Source organism: Mobula hypostoma, chromosome 19, assembly GCF_963921235.1.
Source record: "Mobula hypostoma chromosome 19, sMobHyp1.1, whole genome shotgun sequence".
NCBI classification, from domain to species: Eukaryota; Metazoa; Chordata; class Chondrichthyes; order Myliobatiformes; family Myliobatidae; genus Mobula; species Mobula hypostoma.
In genome coordinates, this window is record NC_086115.1 from 38,269,210 (window position 1) to 38,283,972 (window position 14,763).

General features: G+C 39.8%; 1 protein-coding gene across 3 annotated transcripts in view; it reads right to left on the minus strand.

Annotated features, from left to right (window-relative positions):
- Positions 1 to 297: 297 nt before the first annotated feature.
- Positions 298 to 14,763, minus strand: part of kif11 (kinesin family member 11) — a 78,735-nt gene continuing 64,269 nt past the window's right edge. For all 3 annotated transcript variants that reach the window (XM_063071187.1, XM_063071186.1, XM_063071188.1), the window contains exons 15-23: positions 12,098 to 12,305; positions 11,814 to 11,986; positions 10,055 to 10,180; positions 9,088 to 9,365; positions 5,992 to 6,271; positions 5,434 to 5,656; positions 4,031 to 4,188; positions 2,548 to 2,652; positions 298 to 797 (exon numbers count right to left, since the gene is read on the minus strand). In XM_063071187.1, coding sequence (XP_062927257.1) covers positions 678 to 797; positions 2,548 to 2,652; positions 4,031 to 4,188; positions 5,434 to 5,656; positions 5,992 to 6,271; positions 9,088 to 9,365; positions 10,055 to 10,180; positions 11,814 to 11,986; positions 12,098 to 12,305 — 1,671 coding nt within the window. In that variant the 3' untranslated portion in view covers positions 298 to 677. The remainder of the gene's footprint in view (positions 798 to 2,547; positions 2,653 to 4,030; positions 4,189 to 5,433; positions 5,657 to 5,991; positions 6,272 to 9,087; positions 9,366 to 10,054; positions 10,181 to 11,813; positions 11,987 to 12,097; positions 12,306 to 14,763) is intronic.

Genomic DNA, 14,763 nt, shown 5'->3' on the forward strand with positions numbered 1-14,763 from the left:
TCATTTATCACCTTGTGGTTCTTCCTTTCTACCCCTACCCACCCACTTTCTTACTCTGACTCCTCATCTTTTTCTTCCCCCCAGTCCTGATGAAGGGTCTTGGTCCCAAACGTCAGCAGTTTACTCTTTTCCACAGATGTTGCCTGGCCTTCTGAGTTCCTGCAGCATTTTGTGTCTGCTCCCCTCGAAATCGGTTTAGTTGCTGAATGAGACTGCCGTGCTCCTTTGCATGGTCCTTCTCCTTTTGGCAGAGGTGCGGAGTAGAGTTATAGACAATGACGCTCTAGTCCTGTTACTTTATTTTTGTTTAAAAATTACACCTATGACAGTGAAATTTCACCACACACAGTCGATTGCATTTACACAGGAGATTGTTTGAATATTCGAGCATTTATTTCTTCAAGTACATACCCAAAAAAAAAAATTGGTATTCAGATACAAAATTAAACAACCCAGAAGTTGTATTGGGACAGAGAGCAGGAAGATTGCTTAAACAGAAAAGAACATTAAAAGAAAATTTTATTGATTGAATGAACAACAACGAGGCAAGGACTGAGTGATACGGTATACAGAGAAATTAGTATTTCAAAGCATTGAAAAACAAAATAGCAAAATCCAAAAGAACAAAACAAATCCTGATTTGTAGACACAGTTAAAATGACAGAAATGTAGCAATATTAATTATGCACCCGAAGTGGTAATTTAGATTTTGCTATTGAATTGTCCTCCACGGACTTTGACTGGTCAACATTAGCAGTATGTTTGTTTTCCTTGTCTTTTTTGTGGCCTTTCTTGTGCTACAAAAGGAGAAAATAAATACAATTATTAATTTGCTGTACACAGAGAAAAATGCTTTGATTTTAAAATAACGAGATGTTCAATTTACTACAAAAATTAAGATAACTTTGCTTCTTTCTAGTTAGTGGCCAGAGTCTCATTAATATACAGCATTAAGGCAGGATGAGTGTAATTAAATACCAGGCATTAAATCAATCCATGTTATGAAGAGCATCTATGGATATGCAAAATGAAAAGATGAGCTTAAACTGTAACCAAGAAAGAGAGATATTAAACAGGTACTTTATGTACTTTCAGCTGAAGAGAAAGGACTTTTCAGAAATAGTTGGGAACCAACTATCTACAAAGAAAGAGGAATTAATTGTAGTAAACTCAATCATCTGCAGTGGAGAAATTATCCAAGATATATTTCTACAAAAATTAAAAAGGACTGAGGGCAACAGATCCCATGACTAATGACCCATTCTTTGGATCTTAAGTAGCGAATTCTTTCCAATTTTCTAGAATTTGCTAGAAAAAGGGAACAATTGACCAGATAGTCTCAAATACACAGTTGGGAAAACATTATTTGCTGGTATTATTTTTATTAGGGGCAGGATGCTTTGGACTATTAACTTGAATATTTTATTTCAAAAATCCAAAGAATTTGCTATTATACAGCTACATGCTTCAGGTGGCAATATCCAAAGATCCCCACTTTCCAGGCAATCATTACAGCTACCACTGAACCAACTGGCAAATGCTGATTGGTACAGGCTAGTAACACTGTGACCATTTTGCACTAAAATTGACTTTTTTTGTGTTATAATTGGGTTGCTTCTTTTCCTTGTGAATGCTGCTTATATATGCTATGTGCCTGTGATACTGCTGCACGTAAGATTTTCATTGCACCAATGCTCATGACAATAAATTCAGTTTGACATTTCTGAAATAGACGGGGGTGGGGTGTAATCGAGATTGATGTAATGTATTTGGATCTGAATTTCCAAACTGCAGTCAAAGTGCCACCTGAGAGGATATTACAATTAGAGTACATGCATGGGTGGGGCAAGGCAGAAAAATATAAACAAATTTTCAATTAGTAAAAATGGTCAGTATCCAGAAGGGAGAAATAGATAATTTAATTTGGCAGGGTGTAGATCATTTTTGGCCATAAAATTTCATATCGTTAGCTTAGATGAGTGCATCAACTGTAAATTTCCGTACAAACTGCAAGGAAGATGCAAAATAGGAGTCAAATGTTAGTGAGACTATACATTGAGCGATGCGTTTGATTTTTCCTTATTGAGGGATATACCTGCATTAGAAGATTAATTGGACTGATTCTTGGGAAACATTTGTCGAATGATTGTGTAGAGTAAGCCAATATCCCTTAAATTTATGAGGACCTCAGCCTGAAACTAAGATTATTTTTTAAATGGGTATAACAGGATATTTACTAGACAATAATCCCCTTAGGTGGAAAGACCACATCTCAGAGGGTCAGTCTCACAGTTAAAGATCAGCCACATTTCTTCATTCAAAACACAAGATTAACTTATGTACAGAACACTATTAGAAAATAGAGAGGAGGTCAGATCGGTTTTAGATATTGAGGGCTCACAAGATGGCACAATAAGGTGTAGTTCAGCATCTGACACAACTAAGGTATTACTGAATGATGCAGCAACCTATAAGAGACAAATGGGCTGGTCCTGTTACTTTTTCTTAAAAAGGAAAATGAAGCCAGTAACAAGTTGAACAGATTACCTGGAAGAAAGGGGCACCACCACCATGGCAGAAATCCTCACTACTCAGCTTCTCACTGGCAGAACTTTCATAACTTGTGCTCATTTGTTCATTTTCCACAGTGTCCTGAAATTAACCACAATATGATATCCAAATTAAAATCTAAACATTAAAATTTGTGGCAATTAAAAAAAAGTATACACTAAAGCACTTCCAAACTACGCCTGCTTGGAAAAAAGGCCAATTCTTAAATACAGCTCTACCTCCACCTAACATTATGTGGCACAGGAAACACCAACTGAACCAAGGTCCACACAATATTAGTTAAATCCATCAAGCAAATTTTAAATAAAATTGTAATTTACCTTTCTATTTGTTCAAGGACGCAACAATTGAAAACAAATAAAAATATTTTGTTTAAGTATGTCTTCAGGCGAGCTGTCATCACCATGTAGAGGTACAATGGAATGGAAGTTGGATTTCAGCCACTAAATTTATTGCGAGGACAGTTAAAATTCTTTTGCAGTAATTGGAGTGGAAAAATCAAAAGGATTGAATCTTTCCATAAATGAACAGAGGTACAGAAATTCTTTATTTTCTCTCGGCCTGAAATACTGCTGAGGTGGCAAACAGGGCTAACCTAATCTAATGACTGGACTACATAGAACAGATAAAGGTCATCGAAGTAATTATATGGGGCCAAGTACCTAAAAAAATTGCAGAGACTGTAACAGTCTGGAGCATTAAATAACCTCCTGCATCCAATTTCCATTCAATTATTTTGGGGAGGAGGGAAGACGTTGTGGAACTCTAGCTCTGTTTCTATTCCTACATTAGATAAAGTCAATGTCTGGCCTCTATTTCTATATTTGATAAAGACTGGACTACGATAGCCACTTGATCAAAGGGGAGGGATCGATGAGGAGGGATCTCATAGAAACATTCCAAATGTTAAAAGGCCGGAACAGATTAGATATGGCAAATTTATTTCCCATGGTAGGGGATTCTAGGACAAGAGGGCACGATTTCAGGATTGAAGGGCGTCCATTTTCAACTGAGATGCAGAGAAATTACTATAGTCAGAGGGTGGTAAATCTGTTGAATTTATTATCACGAGCGGCTGTGGAGGCCAAATCACTGGATGTATTTAAGGCAGAGGAGTGGGAAAGACTGGAAGAATTGGATCAGCCCATGACTGAATGGTGGAGCAGACTCGATGGGCTGAATGGCCTACTTCTGCTCCTATATCTTATGGACTTATAATCAGAGATAATAGAAAGATTATTCAATGCAGAAAAAGCAAAAAGAGGATCTAATTCAGTGACATCAAGACCAAATTATAGAGCCACAAATTGGGACCACACCCACATGCCATCAGACCATTGCTCTTACTACATCAGTGCAAACTAAACAAGAATTTTGTTCTTAACTTATCACTAATCACAATATGCTGTAAGTGACTGAGCTAGTGCTTTCAAAAAGCCATTTTATAATGACACCTTACCTGCTCAGGAATGGTTTCCTCTTGGATAGACATGGCAGCAGCCAGAGAACTCTGCAGTTCCTGCTGTTGGATCTTGTGCTGAGCAATTAAGACATTGCGTGGCTCTGTTCTGGAGATGGCGTGTGGATATGGATAGTTTCTCCGCTTTGGAGTGGTACCTCAAATTAAAAAGCAACTGTCACCAGGGCAGAATCATACCTGTTCTGTCTCAATGAAATGGTACCACCCCACCCACTATTACTTATTGCCAAACAGTTCCCAAGATTTCCCCCATGGACGGTCCCATGCCCGGCTAAGAAAGGGGGAGGGGGAATTGGGCTCAGGGCCATCAACCCCATCCCGTAAAAACCCAGAGCCAAAGCAACACCAACAGAAGCTCCTGAGACCTCATCCCTGGGAGAGGAGGGATCGATGACTGGTTATGCGTGGGGCCATCTTGAAAGTCTGCCCAGGATTGAAGATTCAGGCAAGCAGCTGTTGGCAGCCTATGCCCCAGTTGGTGCAATGGTCTTGAGAAGAAACAGTTCCCAGGGCAGCAGATAATCCCAGCCAGTTATCTCAGTGCAGCATGATTCTATGCACTGATGTACTGATGTACTGAGCCTGATGTACTTCCAGTATTCCAAGACACATTGTCAGAAGAAATGGCCACACAACTAGTTTCTTTTACATTAAGCCTAGGGACTACTGCTCTGTTGCAGGACAGCACTGGTATAGTAAAACCCAAGGCAAACAATGACAGCTTTGCAATCTATAAATCAAGGATCTATTCCAGTATAGTACTACTTTGTCAGGGGTAGCTGGCTTTAAATTTTAAAAAGCCAAATATAAAAGATTGTAAAATACGAAGTAAAACCATAAAACAGGAAGTTCTCCTCTGCCAAAGTCACTGTGAGCAGTCCAACCGGACATTCGTCTCAAACATTCATGAGCCCATTGTGCTAATTAAAGTTATTGTATTCAAGGTACTTAATACAAAGATGAGGCATCGTATATTTGCAAGATTTTATCATTTCTAGACTATCAGCAATTCAGTGACCTCCAAATTTTTTAACTCCCATGTACAGCAATATAAATAATATTCAGTTGAGAAAAGTTGTTCCAGCAAGTTACTTTCACAGATAATCAGCACAATTCTAAACAAAATATTTTATTAGTATGATGATGGCTAGAGAGGATAATTTAGCTACAAAGGGTGGTGAACCTGAAACTTCAACTCTTTCCACATTACACAGATACTGCCTACCCTAATAAATGTTTTCAGCATTTTCCATTTTATTCCCTTTAAAATTGCAGGAACTTAAGTTTTATCAAAAATCTCGTTCATTGAAGACACTTTCTCCTCCACCACTCTTAATAGTTTAAAATATTTACATTTACTGAGTAAAGGAATTTAATCTCACCTGTGGGAATGTCCTGTCGGAGCTCATCTTTTAAAAAGTTAGAAACATGTTCTAATCCTGCCCGTTCTAGTTCAGTCAACTCTTTTAAGCATTGTGTCATTTCCCCTTTATCATTGTTAACTTGTTGAAGTATGGTGGAGAGTATTGACTCCTCTGCATCACACTGTCCTTTCAACTCTTCTGTGATCTTGGTGACATGGGGGTCACAATTCTCATTCATAGTCTGTGCAAAAGACGACCACAATATATTTTGACTTGTTTGCAATAGTCAATTTAGAATAGGTCAATTTCAGAGTAATGTCAACCCATTCCTTACAAGTTTAGTTACAATAAAATATTGAATAGCAGATCAAAGCTATTGTAAAATTCAGATTCTTAGATGATGAAAAAAGGTATATTTTCTTATTAATCTCATTCTAATTGTCAATACCTTAAAAGTACATATTTTATTTAAAATTTCATTCCAAAATACAACCTTTAATAAGAGGGAATTGGGATGATTTTTGAGATTGGACACAGTGAAGCAGGCCAGGAAGGAATCACAGTATAAACACTTACCTGTACCAAGTTCCTTAGCTGCCTTTTGTTAATGTCAAAGAAAGATTCTTGATCCTGACTTAACGTGTCAACAGTGCCCTCTGTTGATTCACACCACTGGCTGCTTTCCTGGTAAAGGACTTGCATGTTACAGCCAAGCTGCTGGCACTCAACATTCAACTTATCTGCAGTTGTTATCCCCTCACAGGACGCATTTTTGATTTCATTTGCAAAACCATCTAAAGAAGTGACAAGATTCTCTTGTTGAGAAGTAGCACCATCCATAACATCTGCAGATTGACTAGAAAATAAAACAGATGATTTTATAAAGTAAGTTTTGTTGTAAGCCAAATGGTAAAGGCAAATGAATCAGAATCAGGTTTATTATCACTGGCATGTGTTGTGAAATTTGTTAACTTAGCAGTAGCAGTTCAATGCAATACATAATAAAATAGAAAGATAAACAAACATGTATATATATGTATATTGAATAGATTAAGAAAGGTGCAAAAATAGAAATAATATATTAAAAAAGTGAGGTCGTGTTCACAAGTTCTGTGTCCGTTTAAGAATTGTGTGGCAGAGGGGAAGATGCTGTTCCTGAATTACTGAGTGTGTGCCTTCAAGCTTCTGTACCTCCTACCTGATGGTAACAGTGAAAAGAGGGCATGCCCTGGCTGATGAGGGTCCTCAATAATGGACGTCACCTTTCTGAGGCACCACTCCTTAATGGCATTTTCAGTACTATGGAGGCTAGTACTCAAGATGGAGCTGACTAATTTCACAACCTTCTGTAGCTTCTTTCGGTCCTGTGCAGTAGCCCACACACCTCCCCATACCAGGCAGTGTTGCAGCCTGTCAGAATGCTTTCCACGGTACATCTATAGAAGTTTGAGTGTTTTAGTTGACAAACCAAATCTCTTCAAACTCCAAATGAAATGCAGCTGCTGTCTTACCTTCTTTATAGCTGCATCGATATGTTGGGACCAGGTTAGATCCTTAGAAATCTTGACACCTAGCAGCTTGAAATTACTCACTCTCTCCACTTCTGATCCCTCTATGACGACTAGTTCACGTTCCCACGTCCTACGCTTCCCAAAGTCCACAATCAGCTCTTTCGTCTTACTGACATTGAGTGCAAGATTCTTGCTGTGACACCCCTCAACTAGCAAGTTTATCTTGCTCCTGTACGCCTACTTGTCTCCATCTGAGATTCTACCAACAATGATGTATCATTGTCACATCTCGCTATCAGGTGTGAGCAAGCCCGAGGAGGGCCACCAGTTGGAAAAAAAATGCAAAAGTTGTACATTTTTTTTCCTTCACAAGTACAGAAATGAAAAATAACATCTATGTACAAAACTACAGAGGCTTTCTCCAAGACACACTTTGTCTTTAACCCTCCAATTTAACTATTCACTGACCATCAACTCTGACCTCCACACCTCCAAATGGTCACCAGTCCCGTGACTGAGCAAGAGACGATAGGGGTGTTCCTCTCTGGGTGCTGATGTATGCTGGGCCAGCTGTGCTGTGACCAGTCCATTGGAGGGCTCGTGTTCTTGGTCCCAGGTACGAACACCCCCCAGCAAGACCCGCACCAGCGGCTTGAGGGTGATGAATTCCCCCATCTCTTCCTTGCTATGAACGCCTGGCCTCATCAGCTGGCACAGACCTCCCCCGCAACCTCAGTCGATAAGTCTCCGACGATATGTCAAATTTTGCCAGGTTCACCTCCTTCAGCTCAGGATAACAGCTGGACCTATCCTCATCTGTGGCTGAGTAGGCAACATGCCCACACCTCCAGGGGCCTCCCCCACAAGTCTTGGCCAGCCGTTCGAACCGCAGCAGATAATTCTCGATATCTTCTCCCTGTTGGAAGGCTAGTATCTTGGGTTCTGACCAGAAGGCAAAGTCTCCACACAGCAGGCCCAGGGGAGAAAGAAAACTTCTTTTGGTGTTCGGAGAGCTACGAACCAGCCTGTGTAGGACTCCAGCACCAGAGACAAGTGTTGACCCGGGAGCACCCAGTGCATTGGGAACTCCAAGGTTCGTGGTGTCTCCAGTCACCTTGGAGAGCACGCCGGCGCTGTTATCTGGGCCTCCAGGTATGCAGGACCAGCCATCACAGACATCGCAGGTGCCTTCCCAGCAACCGGTGCCTGCACCCTCTCTTTCATCTGAGCCAAGACGTGGATATTTCGCCTACCGGTCAGAAACCAAGATGCCAGCCTTCCAAGGGGGAGAAGGTACTGAGAATCGTCTCCTGTGGTTCGAATGGCTGGCCAGGAAATGGGGGAGGCCCCTGGAGGAGTGGGCATGTTGACTCCTCCCTCTCCTGACTGGGGAATTCATCATCCTCAAGCAGCTGGTGCAGGTCTTGCTGCGGGGTGTTCGTACCTGGGACCAAGAACACGAGCCCGCCAATGGACTGGTCACAGCACAGCTGGCCCAGCATACATCAACACCCAGAGAGCAGCACCCCTATCATCTCTTGCTCAGTCACGGGACTGGTGACCACTTGGAGGTGTGGAGGTCAGAGCTATTGGTCGGTGAATAGTTAAATTGGAAAGTTAAAGACAAAGTGTGTCTTGGAGAAAGCCTCTGTATATTTGTACATGTTTGTACATGCATGTTGTTTTTCATTTGTGTACCTCTAAATATTTTTTTTCTTCACAACTTTTCAGCAACTTTTTCCTCCTGGCACTAAATAAAACCCCCTTGTACTAACGTGCTGTTGCGGTTTACCGTCTGTTTTTTTCCCCAGCTGGTGACCCTCATCGGGCACGCTTACTCATACCTGATAGTGAGGTGGGACAATCATCAGCAAATTTATAGATGGTATCTGAGCTACACCTAGCCAGACAGTCAGAGGTATAAAGGGAGTAGAGCTGTGAACTAAGCACACACCGAAGTGTGCCAGTGTTGAGCATCAGTGAGGAACTGTGCTTCAAATTATTAAAGAGTAAAACTCTAAAGAAATTTGAGAATTTCCAACATTTAAAACAGGCATGAAAGCTGCTGTCAGAATCAAAACGAAGTATCAAACTTGTGCATTTTTACAAGGCTGATAATAATGAAATACTGAACAGTGATTGGTGCAACCCAGGTACTTACAAATGCACATTTTCCTGAAGCGTATTCAATGAATGTTGTACGTTTCCATTCTGAGTTAGAAGACTATTAAAACTCTTCTGAGTTTGATGAACTAACAGATCAAACTGTGTTTGTAGATTTGAAATCATGTCTTCCTGTGATTTTTGTAGTTCTTTCCTCAGTTCCTCATTCTCATTTTGGATTACACCCAGAGCACTGCAAGTGCTCTCTTGCATTTGCTTAAGTCTTTTGCTGTGTTGACTAAAAAATGCATTGGTTTCCATTTTCATAACTTCCATCTGAAACATGAAGTAACAGCACAGTTAAAAGCAGCATTGCTGCAAATAAATAAATAAAATAAAATAAACAAACTCGGTGGCATGATCTGGCTTCATTTTGGTTTCTTGAGTGTTTGGTGGTGGGTGCCGATGCTTTTTTTTTGCTGGAAGGGGAGGGGGATCATTGCTTTGCTGCTGCTTACACGTGGGAGGGAGGGGAGATGGGGGGTAACTTTGGGGTTCTAACATTTAACTGTCATTCATTCTTTGGAGGCACTCCTCTGTTTTCGTAGATGGTTGTGAAGAAAAAGCATTTCAGGATGTATATTATACATTTCTCTGACATTAAATGTACCTTTGAAACCTTTGAAATAATTGATCATTAATATTAAGTACTTATGTTCTAGTATTATTTATTTTTACACATTAGTTTTTTGTCAGCCTTAATGCTTAGTTTTTCATAAATTCTATTGTATTTCTTTTATTTTCCCATAAATTCCTGCAAGAAAGTGAATTTCAACGTAGTATATGGTAACATACGTACATTGGTAATAAATTTCCTTCGATAGGTGTGTTAGCAGCAAGAATATTTCCAAAATGGTAAGCTTTCAGTATCTGCAAAAATATCTTTATTTTTTTTTAGGGAGAAGTGAAGACAGAAAGAGAAAATCTCATTTTATTAAACAGATGCAGAACAAAGTATTAGTCACCTTCTTTGCCATTCCAGAATATGTCTCAAAGTTCAGTTTGAGACAATTATTCAGTTCTAATATGCTGGTAATCATGGGCTTTAAATTCTGCTTGAACTTCTTTTCCATTCCTTGCTTGTGGTCAACCTGAAAACAAAGAGAGACTTAAAAACATTTATAAACGATAAAACCAGTAATCACAACTCCATTATCTACCAGCCCCAAATGCTAATTAACCATAGATAAAAAAGGATCAAAAACATGTTGATTCAGCTAAGTAGAACATAGACATCAACAGCACATTACAGGCCTTTCAGCCCATAATGTTGTACCGACCATGTAACCTGCTCTAGAAACTGCATAGCCCTCTATTTTTCTAAGCTCTCTTAAAAGACCATTCAGACAAATCTGCAGAGCGACTGATTTATAATCAAAACACTCCAAAACTACATACTCAGCAAAAGTCTTAGAGAATAAAAACACATTATATCTAGGGTGCCAAAGACTTTTGCACAGTACTGTAATAATTTTATGCGTTGCATTGTCCTGCTGCCACAAAAACATGTGGGTGATGATCAACCTCATCTGATATAGGATCTCTATGGTGGACTGTGAGTGGGAGAGGGGAATCCTAGTTGAAAAAATAGGAAGAGAAAGGGGAGAGAGCAGGAAGCATCAGAGAGACATTCTGTAATAATCAATAAACCAGTTTTTTGGAATCTAATAACACTGCCTGGTATCTCAGGCTGGGTGTGTCTGCACCTGTGCCTCCCTCTGCCGCTGGCACTCCTCCTCTGCCACCTGTCCCACATCCCTCCTGTTGCACTTCCCTCTTGCCATTCCCAACATGGTTCTCTCGCACTCTCCAGTCCAAATACAGTACTATGCATATGCCCTGAAATAACACAGATTCAGTCACTGTAACCAACACAGGAAAAGATGGTATTTGTTTCCATTTGGGAGGAAAATGCACAGACAATTCATATTCAGACAAAAGAAAAGACAGCTGAAAAAAAGAAATGATTTTTAAAAAAAACTTCCAACAATGTATGGCTATGAATGTTGTGCAGCTCCCTGGAAGAGTGAAACAAGAGCAGCATGTTTAAATGATAACTCCTTTCCACAAGCCCTGCTAAACTAATCTCAGCCTGAAAAGTTGGCCAAACTTCCTTACTCAACAAATGTGTATTTTTATTTTTTTCTAGGTCTAGTGGCTTGAAGGAGACTGCATTTAGTACATTTGTATAATAGTAACAAATCTAATTATGTGCAGGGATACAATGCTTGGATAATCCCGACTTAGTGTTCAAAAAGGACAGGATCAAGTTTCAGGCACCTGAAACTTTCTAAACAGTGAGGTGAGTGGGGAAAATAAAAAAAAACATGTTTGCTTTTTAAGGTATTGGAAAGAGGGCTGCAACTCCGACAATCTTTTTATACCAAAAACAGATGCTTGCCTTCTCTCAGTGATTTGGTGCTCTCCCATCTATAGGTGGCTCAGACATTGATCACTATCTCATAACAATCTGTGGAACCTCATTAAGGAGGAGGGTGTAACCAAAACTACACTTTACGTGATGATATGATTGAATGGTCAGCCAATGCTGTTAGACCCATGTAGAGGAGGCATTTGAATGAAACAAAAGTTCCCCAGACATTCCAGGACGAAAAGTCTGTTCTGGAAAGGAGGTTTGGAGAAAGTACTAAAGGGAGGATTGTGAAACAAACTCTGCCACATTGTAACTACTACTTCCTTCCTCCACTCTTTGTAGGAACTTACCAGTGCCTTCTGTATGCAATTTAGTGACTGCTCAGTCATACTCTCTTGTTTTAACAACTCCTGAAGACCTTGTGATACTTCAGAAGATATCACATCCTTCATTGCTGAATATGCAGCTGCCGTTGATGACATGGCAGAAGTTATTGCACGGACATTTGCACCCACGAGGTCACCTGAAAAAAAAATTTTACATACTTAAGCCATGAAGGACAGAAGATTTATTTTGTAAGAAGCAGCCACTTATGAATTTAAGTAAAAAAAAAGATTTGAAATCCAAAACTCACCTACTGACTTTGCATAACAATCTAGCACTCCCCACTGCCTAACACGGGCTTTGTCAGTTTTTGTCTGCATTTCAGTGAACAGATCATTCATCTGATTTAGAAAGGCCTCCTGTGCCCTATGGTTATGAAAATCAACGTTGGTTTTACGGTCAAGTTTATCATGAAGACCAGACACATCTCTTGTACTCACTTCAACCACCTGCAACAACTGAAAGAAGTGAACAAATTTATTATAATAAAAAACACCTGGGGGAGAAAAAGAAAGTGAAGTGGGGAACAAAAACACTCCATGTACTTATAAGGCATTTCACATTACCTTGTTTCAGTGCTTAACCAGACTATAAATCAGACAAAGAAACGATTGACATAAGCCAAAGATGATATGAGGGTAGGTGATCAAAAAGGGACAAGTCCTGAGATAAAACTTAATGACAGAAATCCAGTGCCTGTGTCAAATTGATAAAACATAATCTTTTAAGATTTTAAAATCAAACAGCAACTCCCTCAATGTGGCTAACAGTAACAGTATGCATATCACACAGAAATACTGTAGCTGCAAGGAAACTTTAAAATTGTTATTAAAATGTATACCAACTTAATCATTGCATTTAGTATGATAAAATACTCAAGGCCTTGCTCACTCTGTGTTATCAAATTAATTCTGTTCATTGAACTACCAGCCAGAATAATGTAAAGACTCAGAAATCAGAGGAGAGAATCTGTACCCCAAACACAACACCTGGAATTTATTGTGATACATTATCTGGTCATTCTCTTGTCATTGAAATCCAGATCATATAAATATACAGGACAAGACTGAGGTCAGATGTCAACCTGTCGTGCTGAGGGAGCGAATGTAGAGGAGAACAGTGAGAGTGCACGTTTCACTTCTCCCTGTACCGAATTTAAAACAGAATCTCACTGCTGACTATGGAACATTCCAGTTTCAGGCAGGATGTGACCATCTCCAACAATCAGCACACGATTTCAAAGACTGAACCCCACAGGAATAAAAACTAAAGCTAGTCATTAACTCACAAACAAGAGAAAATATACAGATGCTGGAAATCCAAAGATGAGCATCTGCTCATCTTTTTTTTTTTAAATCCAGTCCTGCCAAATGGTCTCGGCCTGTAACGTCAACTGTACTTTTTCCCCATAGATGCTGCCTAGCCTGCTGAGTTCCTCCAGCATTTTGTGTGTGTTGCTAGTCACAACAGGTCAAAGATACCACATTTATTATTTAAGGAGATCTTCAGAATGTCAAAAGAACACACACATCCCATTGCCATGTGTGGCATAGTCTTTATATGGTAATCATCATATGGATTTGGCAACGCCAAATAGATTCTTATTTTATAAAATGGTGAATGAATTTCTAATAAAATGTCATTATTTTAAAGATAGTATTTCATAGATTAATGATCCTTCTGACTTGTAGAGCATCTGAAACTGCGTACTTTGAAGAAAATTGATAGCTTGGCCTTTCCATTCAAGCTTCTTAGTCAATTTACACGGCGCCGTAGAGGCCCAGGCCTGGTCTTTATGCTCAGTGTGCTTCTCAATGGGAAGGTCTGGAGTTACCAGGTAATTAGGATGTGGGCTGAGTTTTATTCTGCCAATTGTATTGATGCTTGCTGAACAGAGCTAATTCCACTTTCAGGCACGTGATCTGAACCTGAAGGGACACAGACCAGAAAGGGCCCTTTTACATATTTCTGGCTCTTCCACCATTTTGGATGTTTAGCACTAGACCTGAACATGGGAGCTCTCCCTCTTCCCCCTACCACATCTCCAAGTCTCTCTGATTCATCCACCAATTTCTTTAAAGCTATTACCTCTGCTTATTTGCTTGGTCTTTCTTATCTGAATTGCCCATAACTGTACATGCCTCATTTAAATCTTCTTCCACCTTCCTGTGTTCTAATCCAACTTCCCTAATGGTTGCTCACATGGCTGTCCTGGCAGCAATCTGGGAAAACTTCTCTAGCATGACCGTACTCCATATAAATAGAGCCTAGAAATTCGGACATCAACTCCAAAATCTTTGTCCTCCTTTTCTCAAAGCTTTTCACTGCATATTTATTCATCTAGTTTACTCTAACAACCTACCAACATCACCCAACCCACATGTTCATCTTAATCTAAACTGAGAAATCAAATGAAATGTTCCTACTGTCTATAGCTTCCATCAGTTTCAACCACATGGAAAGCATCTGCATCAACTGCAATTTCTTAAATCATTCTGTCTAGATTCAGATTCGGCCAACAATGTTGTACCAAACTTTTAACCTGCACCAGGATCAATCTATCCCTTCCCTCCTACATAGCCCTCTAGTTTTATAACATCCACGTACCCATCTAAGTGTTTCTTAAATGGCCTTAATGTATTTAGAGTTAAACTAGAGTTGCAAGGGAATGGGAACCAGTGTATGGTGACGCTGTGCAGACAGGTGTTGTTAAGACCTCAGACAAAGTCAGGGATCAAAAGTCTGAGCATGGTGTGACTAATGTTCTAAGTTGTGTATATTTCAATGCAAGTAGTATTGTAAGAAAGGCAGGTGAGCTCAGGCCATGGATCAACACTTGGAATTATGATACTGTAGCCATTACCAAGGCTTGGTTGCAGGAGGAGCAGGGCTGACAGCTCAGTATTTCAGGGTTCC